We start from the raw sequence: 17415 nt of genomic DNA on the forward strand, positions 1-17415 counted from the left end.
GAATTAAAAACTATATTCTAATATGCAATTACATCCTTCTAAGTGAAAAAAATTTTTTGTTGAAAAATTATGGATAACTTACATTATTTTCAGTTATTTCAATTCTGATAACTCTTTTATTATTAATTTTACGAAAAAAAGTGATTCTTAATAAAAAGTTCTGGATGGTCTAAAACCTAAAATACAACCATCTTATATCAAATTTTATCAATTTTATACGAGGTATGTCAAAAAAGATAAATTTAGATCAAAAGTAAAGTACCTTTATAGTTCAGAATATTTCAATTAGAAGGATGTAATTACATACTGAAACATACTTTTTAATTCTAAATAACTTTTCATAATAGGAATTTTCGATATTGTGAAAAATAACGTATTTTACTATTGAGCGAAATTCATATTTTTTGACATACCTCGTATAAAATTGATAAAATTTGATATAAGATGGTTGTATTTTAGATTTTAGACCATGCAAAACTTTTTATTAAAAATCACTTTTTTCGTAAAATTAATAATAAAAGTTATCTAAATTGAAATAACTGAAAATAATGTTATCCATAATTTATCAAAAACAATTTTTTTCAATTAGAAGGATGTAATTGCATATTAGAATATAGTTTTTAGTTCCAAACAACTTTTCATAATAGCAATTTTCAATATTGTGAAACATAAAGCTACTTTACTCTTGAGTGAAATTCAAACTTTTTGACATACCTCGTATAATATTCAAAAAATTTAATATTTGATGGTTAAATCTTAGGTTTTGGACCATGCAGAGCTTTTTATGAAGAATAACTTTTTTTCGTAAAATTAATAATAAAAAAGTTTTCCATATGGATACAACTTACAGGGACATACTGTATATACATTGAACATGTAACTGTGTTATGATCTATCAGTTTTACAAATTCAAGTTCTTATTGGAATAACAATGTAGTTAAAATTTGTGTTGTCTTGAGTTTAACACTTTATGTATGTTACTAACTTTTTTGTTGATTATTTGTGATATCATTTTGTTTTTAGTTATAGATAAATTTAGTTCTGTAGTGATATAGCAAAACCTGATGTGGCCTTCTGGCTTAATTTTTTTCTGAATGGTGCTGCAATTGCTGCAGACTGAGCTAGCAATTTATGTCATGTTACTAAAATATATACACTGCTAGTCAATAGCCTCCCCCCCCCCCCCATAATACTGAAAATTGGAGGGAGGTAATAAACAGACGTAGGCTTAACAACTAGTTCTCTAGTCTAGGCTAGATGACGCGTAAGATGACGTAATAGTCATAGATGACGTCCTAGGGCCACTGGCCGATAATTTTAAATAGGACCTTATGGCAAGTGATATCTCGTTTGAGAGGTATTGAAAATACCTATTCACATACTAATTTTGTTTGGGTTTAAGTTGATTTTGATGAATAAATTAAATAAATATAAAATTGTAGATTCGTTTCAATTAATAAAGATTCAAATGCCCGCCTAAGGTATTTATCAAAAAGATTACGTTTTTCAATTCTCTAGTTGTTTTTACGCCAACGTCAACTTTTTTGACAAATAACCATAAGCGGACATTTTATGCTTTATTAATTAAATGCGAGACTACAATTTTATATTTATTTAAAATATATAGAGTGTCCCAAAAGTAGTGGAACGGTCGAATATTTCGCGAACTAAACATCGGATCGAAAAACTGAAAAATACGTGTTCAATCATTTTCAAAAATCTATACAATGACACCAAACACCAATCCCCACTACACCCCCTGGTGGTGGGGGGGGGGGCTAACTTTAAAATCTTAAATGGAAACCCCCAGTCTTTCTTGCAAATTTGGATTCGTTACGTAAAAGTAGGCAACTTTTATTCAAGACGTTTTTTCGAACTGTGGATAGATGGCGCTATAATTGGGGGAAAAACGATTTATCCTGATACCATAGGTAAATTATAGAAACGGTCTAATATCTCACGAAATACACTTCCAAATGAGAAACCAAAAAACCGATTTTTAATCTTTTTTGAAAACCTATCGAATAACACCAAACATGACCCTCCAACCCACCCCCTGAATGTGGGGTGGGGGTAACTTTAAAATCTTAAATAGCAACCCCCACTTTTTATTGCAGATTCGGATTCGTCATAAAAAATTAAGCAACAATTATTCGAAACATTTTTTAAAATTTCTGATAGATGGCGCTAATAAATCGAATTTTTCCAATCAAAGCGCCATCTATTAACAATTCTAAAAAATGTTTCGAATAAATGTTACTTAATTTTTCATGACGGATCCGAATCTGTAATAAAAAGTGGAAGTTGCTATTTAAGATTTTAAAGTTACCCCCCACCCCACATTCAGGGGGTGGGTTGGAGGGTCATGTTTGGTGTTATTCGATAGGTTTTCGAAAAAGATTAAAAATCTGTTTTTTAGTTTCTCATTTGGAAGTGTATTTCGTGAGATATTAGACCGTTTCTATAATTTACGTATGGTATCAGGATAAATCGTTTTTCCCAATTATAGCGCCATCTATCCACAGTTCGAAAAAATGTCTTGAATAAAAGTTGCTTACTTTTATGTAACAAATTAAAATCTGCAAGAAAAACTGGGGGTTTCTATTTGAGATTGTAAAGTTACCCCCCACCCCACCTCCAGGGGGTGTAGTGGGGTTGGTGTTGGTGTCATTGGATAGATTTTTGAAAATGATTGAACATGTATTTTTCAGTTTTTCGATCCGATGTTTAGTTCGCGAAATATTCGACCGTTCCACTACTTTTGGGACACCCTGTATATTATACTATACAAGCAAAATTAGTATCTTTAAATAGGTATTTTCAATACCTTTCAAACGAGATATTACCATAGACATAATAAAAATAGACTAAATAAGGTATGGACCGGTAAGGCATCGAGGTGTCACGCCGATATCAAGGATGTCATTGGCCAATATTCACTTTGAGTGGTCTAGCCTTAGCCATCTTCGTCTGTCACATGCGCGGGATCGCTTGGTTAAAAGAGATAGATAGACCACCTATCGACTGCCCGCGCGTTCACTATTTTGCTCAGTATGCCTGGTCTATCCTTTATTATGTCTATGGATATGACTTGCCAGAAGGTTCCATTTAAAAGTATTGGTCACAGTGGCTCTGTAACGTCATCTGTCACTATTACGTCACCTGTTATGACTATTTGAAAAGTCTACGTACCTCTATTTCCTCTCTCCAAATTTCACTATTATGAGTATAACCGTTCAAAAGATACGAGGGGACTTTTGACTAGCATTGTATAATGCAAATATCCATATTTAGTCAAAATTTTATCAACTATTGTCATATCACTACAAAGTTGAAATAATTGATGTTGAAGTTATATTAACACGAGTTGGTCATGGAGTGTTTTGTAATTAACGATTCTTATTAGTTTTTATTGTTAACTTATTTTTGGTACATTTTTTTCCAATTTTATTAATGAGTAAATATTTATAATTATTCCATTTTTGGAACTAAAGGCAATCATGTAGAAAGTAAAACATGCTTAACTGTTAGAAGATATTGATGAAGTTGACAAATGATATAATCTTGTTGACGGTAAAAATAATTTTAATTTTTACACATATATCATATCTATATTTCAGACCAACTAAAAAAAGTAATCGACTTTTTTAAATTTACAATTTGCTGCAACAACCGTATAAGTAAATGGTTTAAATGTAAGGTACTAACTTTTTTTTATAAATGATATAAATACTGATAGAAAATAGGATGTATAAGAACTGCTTCGTAAGTCATTTGAAGGAATGTTAAAATGTAGAAACTGATGTTATACTGAATAGGGCTTTTCAACGCTTCTCATTTATTTCGAGCTTCTGTCATATGTCGTATAATCCGTGTATATTAGTAGTATATACAGATTATGCAACATATGACAGAAGCTCGAAACAAATGACGATCGTTGGAAAGCCCTATTCGCTCAGCCGAGATTCATTTTGACAAATTCAGAGTAGGAAACCTACAACACAAAAATTCCTACCTCACATTATTAACTGCTCAAATCAACTTAATCTGTCATTAAAAAAGAAAAATTTTTGGAAATAGTGGGAGTGTATACTAAAGTCATAAAATTTTGTGGAATTTATTTCTTCAAAATATTTTTAATTTGTACATTAAATAATTTTCTCATTTGTTATCAATACATTATAATGTTGTAAATAAATAATTATTGATCGGCGTAAGGTTTATGTTATTTGAGTGGTCTCATATCAAAGACGGACATGTGTAAAAGGAATAAAAATTTAGTTAGTAGTGGTTTCTTATAGAATTTTTCCTGTTCTTTTCAACGGTTATAATAGTTTCCTTCAAATACGGACGCAAATACGTTATTTTTAGCTTCACAGTTGAATAATGTTTGTTTCAAAAACGGACTCCTGTGATGAAGGTTTATTTAAAAAAAGGACATCTCCCCAACAGCCCAATGATAATGCTGTATTGTGATCACATGACTGCGAAATCAACAAATCAACTAAAACTATAGGAAATGAGATTTACATTCTATAAAAAAACCCATTTATCTCAATTTTTCTGGAATGACACATGTCCGCATTTGATATGAGGCCATTTATTTATGTCTGTTTACAATTATACTGAATTCGCTCTATCGAGATTCACTTTGACACTGACGTTAGTAATTTCTTTTTTGGGAAGTTCAGTTGTCAGAAGTGACTGGAAATTACTACACAACCAACGCACCTGCTCATAGCCAATATTATTAATAGTAAACAGACATAAAAATATCATAAACCTTACTCCAATCAATAATTAATAATTTACACCATTATAATGTATTGATAACAAATGACAAAATTATTTATTGTACAAAATAAAAATATTTTGTAGAAATAAACTTCACACAAAATTTATGAGATTAGTAGACACTCCCACTATTTCTAATAATTCTTCTTTTTTTAATGAAAGATTAAGTTGATTTTAGCAGTTAATAGTGTGGTGTAGTTGCAGATGCGGTCGTAGCATTTGCGATCACGGCTATTATCGTTGCATTTGCGGTCATACAAAAATATGTTGATTTTATCGTTGCATGTGCGGTCATTGCCTAATAAACAAATCATATTTTTACCTTTTTCTACCACTATCACATGAATAATTCTATAACCAAATTTTTGTAAGATTTAAATAATATTTATCATAGACGTTGATAAGAGGAGAAAATGCTTACTAATAATTTTATTAAGGCAAAAAGTATTTTGATATAAAAAAACTTTCTTCTTTTGAGAGTTTAGTGAGATTATGTGCACTAATTAAAAAAAATGAAGATAGTTGATTTAATTAACCTTAGTGTCACATAAATAAAATATTAGCGAATTGTTGATTATTTCTATATAAATTGGCTACCTTACTGTTTGTGTCAAATGTTAAAAAGTATTTAAATTTTAAAAATAGGAGTTCCTTCCCTAAGATGCTTTCATGTCTTTATATTCATTGTGTATTAGTTAAGTACAAACATTTAAAAAAATCCTTCACATTTTGTCCAGGCTTAGGACTGGCTATGATGAATCATAGGCATGTTTAATTTTTTTTGTTTTTTTATCTTTTTTAGCTTTCTTTATCTATTTTTTCTGTTTTTTATCTTTGTTTTTTTTCGTCTTTTTTTTTTTATTTTAATGTTTTTTTTAGTGAAATTTTTGAATATTTGCCACGGACACCAAAAATGATTTTATATCACAAGAGCGCTGCAATAGTTCTGTTGCACTATTTATCCTATTATCCAGTTGAATATACATTTTCTTTCGTTTCTTATTTTCTAGGTTTAAGTCCATTCTCATTAATATGAAATCGAAATATTCTGCTCCTTTTCTTAAATTTTTTATGAGAATGTATATGTTTGGATGAGGTTCTTTAACATTCTGTTTAACCGGTTGTTCCATCCTTCACGGTATTATTTGTTCGGTGTCGGAGGCCATGGCAGTTCCACATATTCATGCTAATCACTGGATCTTCTAGCCATTCGTTAACGAAGTAATCATAAAATTTTGTCAAATTTTCATCTTCCGGAGAATCAGATTGAATAATTAGCCACCCGTCTTCTATTTGCTCCAAAGGTAAGTATGCCAATGCAGAACACATTCTTAAATGAAGTCTAACGTTATCGTCGGTCATGTATTGTGTTGTCAGTCCGATCGACTGAATATTCCTCCAAAGCGACTGATTAAAATGGTAGTTGCATCCATGCAGTCTAACATCTGGGAAAACAGTGTTGAGAGCTTGAATAACAGCATCTTCAAAATCAAGCGTCACTGTTGTTGGTTTCCATCCGCCTAGTTTTTTTGTCAGTATTGTAAACAGCCTTCTATAAGTTTTCATTTTTTCAGTCGTCAGTGCTGTCCATATCAACATGCATGGTATATATTTGTGTAAACTGTTTGGAGGAGCTCTTAAATGTACCGTCGACAAAAAAATCTGTTTTTGTTGCTAACGTTTCTTTTGCTTTCGAAGTCGAAAAACATAAAATTCTTTCTCCTTCTTCAGTGTCGTCAAAACACAAAATACTCTGACCATCTTCTAATGTCAACATTTCCAGTGGGATATCTATTTCAATAGACGACGCTGATTCTGGTCCGACACCAGTTTGTAAATGTCTTGAACGACAAAGTGTAGACTTACGTGAGGCATACACAGGAATTTTACTTACAAAATCGAGTCCTTTTGTAAATAGTTTTTCGAACTCTTTCCTGTAAATGTCTGGGGTTGGAGTGTCTTCTTCTCGAGCTCTCTTTTTTGAAATGTACGTAGCCTTTTTTACTTCTAAGAGAGCTACATCGGGGACACCACAAGTGTGTTGGTTGACTTCGAGTAGTTCCGTCAGTTTTGTCTTCATCCTCCCTTTACAGTTGTGGTGACGTTCTTTTACACATACCCAAGTTACAACATCTTCCTTATTCTTCCTATATTTTCGATGCTGATATCCAGCGTGAAGAGCAGAAGGTTTTCCCTTGGTGGTTTCAATCACTTCAAAATTTTCCATTATTAAAAGTTGTTACTGTTATTATTAATATATTGTTGTTATTAATATACAAATAATATGCATTTGTTTTAATATGCTCCGCCAACCTTTTTAATTAGGCAAATACAAACTTTCCAAAAATCCGTAATGAGGGGATTATTGTGGTTTAGTCATTACTGTTTTCATTACCTATTGTTCGAAATATAGATAAGCGGAATAAAATATTTCAATAGGGTCGACCGGGCCTGCTAATAACTCGGGTGGTTACTAATTTACGACCTTCTTACATTTCTAGCTTTTAAGTAAAATATCTGATCGCAAGTGCAACGTTACCTGCCAAAATATTTTGGATTGACCGCATTTGCAACGATAATTACCTTGACCGCATATGCAACGACCGCATCTGGACCTATTTCAATAGTGGAAATGAGGTAGGGATTTTTGTGTTGTATGTTTCCTATTCCGAATGTGTGAAAGTGAATCTCGGTAGAGCGAATTCAGTATAATAATATTGGCCATGAGCAGGTATATTTGGTTGTGTAGTAATTTCCAGTCACGTCTAGCAACCAAACTTCCCAAAAAAATTACCAACGTCACTAGACAATTGTGTCTCAGATTAGCGAATCGACTTTACCAAAATTTTTTTACTGAACTAAAATAAGTTTAATATTGTTCTGAAGCTATTTTATTGTGTCATCTTAATGTAATTTACTATTTTTGTTGGGAATAAGCCACAATTTTACTTTAAATTTAAGTTTATTTGACGTTTAGATTTCCACTTCGGAAATTGTTCACAAATTACAAAACATTAATAAATTAAACAAATTTCGTTTTTGTTGCTTGGTAAAAAAACTCCCAGAATTTAATATTATCTCACTCATTTAAATTGACAATTTACACATAAATATATTATATATTTTAAAGTATATGAGTTTAAAAGGATATTGCCAATATCTTTGAGTGACGTACCTGGGACGACTTTATTGAAAGATAGTTAATTCCATTACATGAAATCAACTTTAATTTAAGACTATCTGTAAGAAAAATCATCATAGCATGTGATTTGTCTTTAAAAAGACAACTACATTTAATGATTACATCAAAATTTTCCTGTTAGTGATCGCATAGTAAATCATGAGGGAAAACCCAGGAAAACTACCTCATGATCCCGACCATATACTACTATCTCGACATGGTAAGTATTTGGTCTTACATTTAGTTTACTCTCAGTATTAACACCAAACTCTGATTTTGTCTGTATGTCATTTTAAAACAAAATATATATCCTACATATACCTACGTGGTATTGACTTACTAATAGTGGTATTTTCTTTTTATTGATTTCCTCTTTTATTGTGTGTAACCAGATCCTACTGCATTCTGCCGAGGAATTTAAGCCGGCAAATTATATAAATGTAACTACTCTGTGAATGCAAAGAGAATTAAGTTTTCCCCACTTTTCAAATGTTGCCACTGCGCACCCAGAACCCTCGTTTCTAATTTGGGCTACTGTATAGAGGTATGGACGTTATGGACATGGACGTTAAAAACCACAATGCTAAATAATAAATTAGAAGCATTCGAATTGTGGTGTTATCGACGAATTCTAAAGATATCGTGGTTTTCGCACACTTCCAATGAAAATGTTCTCCAAATGATGAATTCAGAACGTCTGCTCATAAACATCATAAAGAGGAGAAAAACAGAATACTTCGGCCATATAATTAGAGAGCCTAAATACCATCTACTTCGCCTTATAATACAAGGAAAAGTGGAGGGAAAGAGATGAATTGGTCGAAAGAAACTTTCGTCGTTGCTTAATATTAGATAATGGTGTGGTTCCACGGTAGAAGAATTGTTTCGCGCAGCAGCCGATAGAGAGAGGTTTCAGGAACTTGTAAACATGATGACGGCCAACGTCTGAATACGGACACGGCACCTGAAGAAGAAGAATAGAGGTATAAAGAATTGCTCCTCTAGTTTTCTTTTAAACCGTGACATTTCAAAGTATCTAAAACGAAGATGGGATGAGTTAAAACAAGAAAATTAAAATTTTTGTTGGCTTTTAGTGTGATCGTAGACTATTCTGTAGCAACCATGCTATTCAATCTAGTTCTTGAGGCAGTCATCACAAAAAACCAATGTAACCAGCCACATTAATACCAAAATAGTACAAATGACTGCAAATGCAGACGGTGTAGCTATCATTAGTAGTAGCAAGCAACGACTAATGGAAATATTAAAGGAAGTTGATCCTGAAGCATGAAAAAGAGAGCTTAAAATAAACGAAACAAAAACGAAGTACATGACTGTCAAAAGAACACCTGACAAGTGTTTCTGGATATCTTAAGTTAGCCGAACTCATAGAATCTTACAAATGACAATGTATTATTTTTTAGTTTAATATCTCTTATTTTAATATTACTCAAAATATTCACACATTAGTTGATTGTGTGGGTTCCACAGCCTGGTGCCCTTCGCTGTGAAAACGTCTATGCATTTTATGTTTGCATTTAAAATAGTATATTAAGTATGGAGAACGGTAAGGGTTTTATACCGATCGAAGACAATTGTTTGAGATCGGTTACCCTTAACGTTCGACATGCTTATAACGTTTTTTGCACGATTGATACCATTATAAATTATAAAATTAAACATTTTCGTCATATTGACTAGTTTCATTCATTTTATCAAGATAGATACTTTGGTTGTTAGGTAGTAACTAGGGTGCATAACAACAATGGAGAATTGAGTTTTTTTTAGTTGTCAATAATTTTAAGTACAATTTTGATTATTATAAATTAAAATATGAGCGAAAGTGAATTTGAAGAAATTGAACGGGCTTAGGAAGAAGGGTGTTCCGAAATTATTCCCGAAAAATCCAAAATCCGTTATCAAAATACCTACCAAAAGTATATAAAACTTCATCCATTACAAGTAAAATCAAATCATTTGTTCTTAAGATACGCCAAAGGAAAATGTTGTGCTCAAGTAATAGGGAAAGGGACAATCGGGGGCTGGCCTTCTCAAATTGCCAAATTCTTAAATTTGCCTAATCCCGAGAACTATACTGGCCATTCGTTCAGGAGGACATCAGCAACGCTTTTGGCTAATAAAGGTGTTGATGTCCTCGGATTAAAGCGTCATGGAGGTTGGCGTTCATCGACAGTGGCAGAAAGCTGTGTAGAAGATTCTCTTCAAAATAAAATAGATTTTACCGAAAAATATTGTGCAATACTAGTAATACTACTAATGTATGCGATTCTGCAGGAGTTTCTGTTAGAAGTGAAACCACAGACCAAACAAGTGGGATTTCATTAAATAATTTAACAAATTGTACCATAAGTTTCAATATTAATAAATAATTAGTTAGTTTTCTTTATTCTTTCAAAAAATAAATTAAAATTAAGAGATTTTTTAACTCGACGGTAAGTGAATTACTTACCGTCGTGTTGGAGTACTTACCGTCGAGTTGGATTACTTACCGTCGAGTTGCTAGTAAATGTCACCTACTGACGTAAAATCTGTCACGGTAAACAGTCAAAAATGATCAATCGTGCAAAAATAAACGTAAAATGTAATTTTTATTATAATTGTGGTTTAATCCCATATATTACAGTATTTAATGATGGCAAAGTTGCTTCATTTGTACCTATCATCCTTTTAATTGCGTGGTAAGTCAATTCTGGTACAGTTAGATTGAAATAAGAAACAATCACAACACTGTAGTATTATTTATCATATGATTTAAATTGTCCGTAAGCACCAACTGAACAAAACTTGTGTCAAAATTTAAACTTAAGTGTCTTCCACAACAGTCTTCCTGTATTAACCAATTTGAAATTGTTTTTTCTGAGATAAAATGAATTTTATATGCAAATCATAGATTTATTAAACCATTAATATTCGAACCATTTACTTGTACCTATTGATTTTGTATTTACGGATTAGTATCCTATAAATGTACCTACCTATGCAGAAATGAGACAATAAACAAAAATTTGTAGTAGATTGTAAATTTCCGAAATAAAAATAAAAGAAGATATTGTGTTTTCTCTTTTGCCCCTTATCCATGAACGATAATAAAAATTATTCAGGTATTTATAAGCTAGTGCACTTTTTTCAAAATGTACCTATATTAAAAATCTGTATTTACTCATTAATAAAAACAGCTTTTGTAGTCTGGGCAGATTATCGAAAAAAGACCATAATGTGGGAAAAGTTATTTACCAACTATTTTATTGATAGAATAGAATCTTAAGATTGCATATACCGGGAGGACCAAAAGTCAGTTAACACTATCAAAAAAAGTCACGCGCAAGTTTTACGGCGTCTCCAAGAAAATATATCATGCTCTTTGAAGGGCCTTGCAAATAATCCACAGTTACAAGGTATTCGATATTTTCAGCAAGACGGTGCACCACCTCATTACGGATTGCAAGTTCGTGAGTTTCTAAATGACCAGTTTAGTGATTGGATAGGGAGAAGACACACAATTGAATGGCCCGCGCGTTCGCCAGATTTGACGCCCTGTGATTTTTCCTTGTGGGGAGTACTTAAAGATAAAGTTTTTGCCAATTTGTAGTTCTCCGTGCCAACTTGGAAGTCTGTAGAAAGACTTGTTCCAATGTGTATAAGCGTTGCCAAAAATGTATTGATGAAGGTGGTTTACATTTTAAACATAAAGTGTTTACTTCAGTTATTTTTGCTTTTATTAATATACAAAACGGTTAACTGACTTTTGGTCCACCCGGTATTAGTAATATAGGTATGTAAAGTCCGCAGAAAGTGTGCTATTTTGTTTATAGACAAATTAGCGTTCTGAAATCTTCTTTTTTTTTTCAATTATCCCTCTGCAACTCCGAAGATTTTAACTTTAAACCAAAAGCACATATATAAAAATTCACCGTAATTTAATTCTGTACTGATATATTTTTTTCCGTTTTCCTTCGACGAAAATTTTCCTCGGAATATCTGGGTTTTTTCAAAGAAATCTTTAATTTTCAACTAATATTTTAGGGAAATAATTATTGATTATTAATTAAATAGCTTGGTGACTTAAAAGCTTTTTTGTAGTGGATATTTCCGGAAGCCGCAGCCGGCGACAATGTAACAAATAGTTTAGCAGCAATTAAATTGTTAATTAAAAATTTACGGTCGCAATAATAACCAAAATAATTATTATACACCAGAATAACTATGATTTTCGCATAAAAAGACACTATACCTATCTAACGTATTTTACAGAATTGAAATTGCGCTATAAACATTTTTTTGGCTTATAAACAAATAGAATATCTCAGTAACTATCAGATTAAATCACATTTAGTGTGAAACTTACCATTAGAAAACGGTATTGGAAAGGACGCTTATTTTAAAAGAAATAAAGTTGAATTGCGAGGAGTGGTTTCTGAGATAGAACCGGTCAAATTTCACCAGGATTTGCGACGAAATTATCAAAAATAAGATGGTAATCTTCGAAACATTACCTTATATTATTATAATATATTATTATAATATAATATATTATTATAATAAATATAATATATTATTATAATATAATATATTATTATAATAATAAAAACGATCGGTATTACGCGTGAAAAATACCAAAATCCCGATCAAAAACTAGGTTGAAGAAAATAGAATTTCAAAGTTCAAAATCGGTATACGTTAAAACAATGTTATTTTCTCGGCTTCCCATAGAGCACATTTGTTTTTAATCCGAAGTAACTCGGAGTAGAGCCACCTAACCAGTGATGTGGGAGGGAGGGGATGTGACATGAGGTGAAGTAGATGGGATCGCTTTCACGGACTAACTGGGGAAGTCAATATGGCGGAACAACTCTTTGGTAGTATATTCTGTTCTGTATAAAGTATATAATTATAAAATTATATTATATAAATATATTATTGTGTATCATTTTGTCAATCAAAGATAGAATAAAATTTTTATTTTTTTTTAATATAACGCGGGCACATAAATTTGATACACCCTATATATTGATTTGTAACTATTTATTAGAAGTTAGCTTTTAAGCAGTGGGTTTATCCTTGAGTTTTCCCTGAAGAATTAAAGACATTAGTAAATAAAGTGATATGAATAGACAATTTGTTTCGGGATGATAATTTTAAAACGGTTGCTTTGTTACGTGCGAGGCCAAAAGCCACAGCTAATTATTATATTTAGAAAAATAATGTAGGGAAAGTTGGAATTTTAAGTCTCTTTGTTTAAGCCCCAAGTAAATTTGTAGAATTCCCGAAAAGTAATTATCATGAGTAGAAGTAATTGTTTGGAAGGATGCATGGGTTTTTCGAATGAAAAAAGTGGAATGGGGATGAGAGAAGGTGGAATGTTCAGATAGTTTGAAAAAGGAGATTATGTGACCGGCATCGCGGAAGAGCAGTCAAAGTTTTCGTGAATAGTTCAGAAGCAAGTACCAGTGGTTGTTAGATAGTGAAGAGTGTAGCTGAAAAGGGGAACGAGAGATAGATCAAATTGAGAAGAAATACCTCTTTGATTCTGTAAAGTCCAAGGGAGAGAATATTATTGTGAGAAAGAGAGGAGAGAATTTTGGAGTTTTTTTTAACGAGTACTGGTCAAAAGAGGCCTGGCTCGTGTTTTGGAGAATTAGTTGCTGATATGCTGTTGGATTGATGCTGAGAACGGAGAGGGCTTTGATGGGTAGCCTAACATAATCAACAAGGAAGAGCTGTTTGGGTCAAGAGGAGACATTATTGTATGTGAATCAAAAGGTCAATCAATAATTTATGTGATAAATTTTCTTTATGTTCAGAAGTTAATTTTTTTTGAGTAAAATCATATGAGCTAAGATTCCAATATTTCAAAAATTTAATAGGAAGTATAAGTAGTTTTGCGAATACCTAAATTTGTTTGTTTAGTCTGTTTTATCAATGTTATCAAGAACAAACCGATAAATATTTGTTAAATTAAAATAAATTTATGTGGTAAGAGTTTCATTGGGACAGTTATGCCCACAGGATTTAATTGATAAATTTGCAGAGTATTGCTTTTGATAATAAAAGATATTTGTATGTGCTTATTTATGGTATTTCTATTTATTTCCTTTTCCTATTTTATCCCGATAAGGATCAACTAAGAGATACTGAAACCACGAGAAAGGATAAGTATAACCTAAGATAATTTAGTTATTTTTTTTTGTATGATAAAAAGGCACCCTGAGATTTTTCTTAAATTTTATGTATGATTTGCGACAATTGACTAATTAGTTAAATAAATACTAATTCAAATTAAAGTAAGAGAAAGCAGATCATAACAATATATATAATTAATAATTTTAATAATTAATTAATAACATATATTCCACGTATAACATAAAAAACCTGCCCGCCGCCATATTGTCTTCCCCAAAAGTGTCAAATCAAGTGGTCTCATTTAATAAACACACGAGCATCTCTTATGTCCTATCCCCTCTCTCCCACATCACTGCACCTAACTAACTCATTACTAAACGCCAAAGATGGTGGCTCTACTCGAGTTATTTCGGATTAAAAAAAAATGAAGAAAATTGCTGTATGGGAAGCCGCGAAAATACATTTTTTCTACGGCCATGCTAAAACAACCACTTTCGCGCACGCATTTCGTTTCCGAAAGTTACACATTCCCGCACGCCGTGCGGGAAAGTAGAATACCTTTTAATATGTCATTATAATATACTATAATAATGCAATAAGCTAATAATTAGACTTTATTTACTAATTTATTTTAAATGTATCTTATTGTTTTCATGTTTTAATGAAATTAACGTAATAATTCGATGAAATAAAATTATTTTGACATAATATTTAAAAGTCAAATCAGTAGACAATTACAATGGTTTGAATTGTCGCCATGGAAACCAATATCGTCGTCGTGGTAACCCATTATATTGAAAGTTTGGTTTTGACAACTTTTTCAAAACATTAATTTGTGTATTTTCACTCCTAAATAAAAATTGAATTGACTCTATTTTTGTGGCTTTTTTTCAAACGTACGGCCCTAGAAAAAATATTGTTCCTAACTCGTGCGGGAAGTGTCTTCCCCGCACTCGACTGCTTGCCCGAACTCCGCTATCGCGTCGTTCGGGTCAACGGCAGTCTCGTGCGGAAAGTGTCACTTTCCGCACTAGTTAGGAAAATAAATATTTTGAACTTTGAAATTTTATTTTCTTCAACCTAGTTTTTGGTTGGGATTTTGGTATTTTTCATTTGTAATACCGATCGTTTTTATTATTATAATAGTATATGTTATGAGTTTTTTGAAGATATGAAAATTTGTATGTAGAAATAGCACTGAAATAAAAAGGTAATGGTTCGAAGATTACCATCCTATTAAATGCCGGTAAAATTTGGCCAGTTGTATCTTAGAAACGGCTCCTTGCAATTAAACTTTTTTTCTTTTAAAAGAAGCGTCCTGCGGCGTCCTTTCCAATACCGTTTTCTTAACTTAATTTAATCTGAGACATTCCTGAGGCTGCTCAAATAGTCCAATTCCAATTATGTAAAGTACGTTAGATAGGTATAGTGCCTTTTTATACGAAAATCATAGTTATTCTTGTGTATCATAATTATTTTGGTTATTATTGCGACCATAAATTTTTAATTAACAATTTAATTGCTGTTGTTCTGAAGCTATTTCTTGGTGGGATTTTTGTAATTAACTATTCTAACTGGGAAACAAGCCACAATTTAACTTGAAAAAATAATTTTATTAACGTTTCGACTTCCAAATCGGACGTCGTTGTCAAAATACAAAATATTAATAAATTAAACAAAATGGCGTATTTCCCAGTAAGAATACTTAATTTAATTGCTGCTAAACTATTTGTTAGATTGTCGCCGGCTTCCGGAAATATAATCTACTACAAAAAAGCTTTTGTGTCACCAAGCTATTTAATTATTGATAAATAATTACTTCCCTAAAATATTGGTTGAAAATTAAAGATTTTGTTTGGAAAATCCGGATTTTTTGAGGAAAATTTTGGTCGAAGGAAATCGGAAAGAAAATATTTCTGTGCAGAATTAAATACGGTGAATTTTTACTTGGGTGTTTTTGGTTTAAAGTTAAAATCTTCGAAGTTACAGAGCAATAATTGAAGACTAGAGGATTTCGGAGCGCTAATTTGTTTATAAACAAAATAGCACACTTTCTGCAGACTTTGCATACCTATATTCCTAATATATGCAAGATTTGATTCCAGCAATAAAATAGCTAGTAAATAACTTTTCCTTGTTTTTTCCTAATTTGCCCAGAGTTTTGTGTCTATGGGGAAACTGCTACGTGTTATTTTATCTGTGCAGAGCTTCATCTAGGGCCATCTTGCGGACGCCTTCTTGTTCTTGTTCAAAAGGGAAAAAGGTTTATTTCAATCGGTAAGTATTTAATATTTTACAAAATGTTTCAGTTCCCCATTTTCGAAATTCGTTGATTATAAGGAAAATCGAAGGCAAAGAAATAGTTGTTAAAAAAGTAAACGAACAACGAGGTAGTTTAAATCGCAAGAAAGGTACTAGTATACAATTTGATGACTATAGTGTAATAAAAAAGATCTCTTAAAATTTTTCTAACTTCCTTCTATTTATTTTGCTCAAGTGCAAGATATGATGTTATTGAATACTCAGGAAGTAGCTCCTTGTAGCCGAATCATTTGGTGACTTGTAATCGTTGACCTGCAGATGCTCTGCAACCTATAGAGAGCGAAACCGGTCGTCGGAAGTTACAATAAATGATTGAGAGTACGTCTGTCTTTTACTTCATTCAATAACCATATATTTTATGCATTCTGTTCTGAAGCTGATTAGATTGTTTTAGCTCCAGATCACAATGATAAAAATTAACTTTACAAGATACTTTTCAAAAACGAAACACATTCAGAAGGAAACATGAGCAGACTACTGTCGATTCATATTTGTTAAAGGTTACGATAGTAAGCTACCAACACCAGAAACGACAAACTAAGAAATAAACTTTGGGAAGGGAGAGGTAAAGGATGCATAAAGGAAACTAAAATAGAAAATCACCAGTAGAGGACTGAATACCGAACGAACTCCTAAGGTACGGAGGGCCAGATCTGACCAAAAAACGATTAAAACTAATCCGAAAAATAATATAACAAAACATAATTCTACAAGAATGGAGATAAAACATCCTAATCATGGGCGCCCATATGAAAATTTTCAGGGGGGGGCCAGATGTGAAGACACATTACATTTTGTACACTATGGATAACAATATATAGTTTAAAGCACCCTAAAAGCTCCCCCTGTCCATGGATATGGGCGCCTGTGATCCTAATACCCCTCTTCAAAAGAGAGGAATTAATTTATTAAACACAGCACTAAAATTAACAACCAAAGCGATAACAAATAAACTGAATGAAATTATAATACTAGCA

At 32.0% G+C, this 17415-nt stretch overlaps 1 protein-coding gene across 4 annotated transcripts in view; it reads left to right on the forward strand.

Moving 5' to 3' along the window:
* Nucleotides 1–17415, forward strand: part of LOC114330018 (intersectin-1-like) — a 205185-nt gene that overhangs the window by 178956 nt on the left and 8814 nt on the right. For 3 of the 4 annotated variants that reach the window (XM_050644297.1, XM_050644296.1, XM_050644299.1), the window contains one exon: nt 16426–16527. In XM_050644297.1, coding sequence (XP_050500254.1) covers nt 16426–16527 — 102 coding nt within the window. Of the gene's footprint in view, nt 1–16321; nt 16394–16425; nt 16528–17415 lie in introns of all 4 variants that reach the window. The other variant, XM_050644298.1, reaches the window with a different exon arrangement.

Source organism: Diabrotica virgifera, chromosome 2, assembly GCF_917563875.1.
Source record: "Diabrotica virgifera virgifera chromosome 2, PGI_DIABVI_V3a".
Lineage (NCBI taxonomy): Eukaryota > Metazoa > Arthropoda > Insecta > Coleoptera > Chrysomelidae > Diabrotica > Diabrotica virgifera.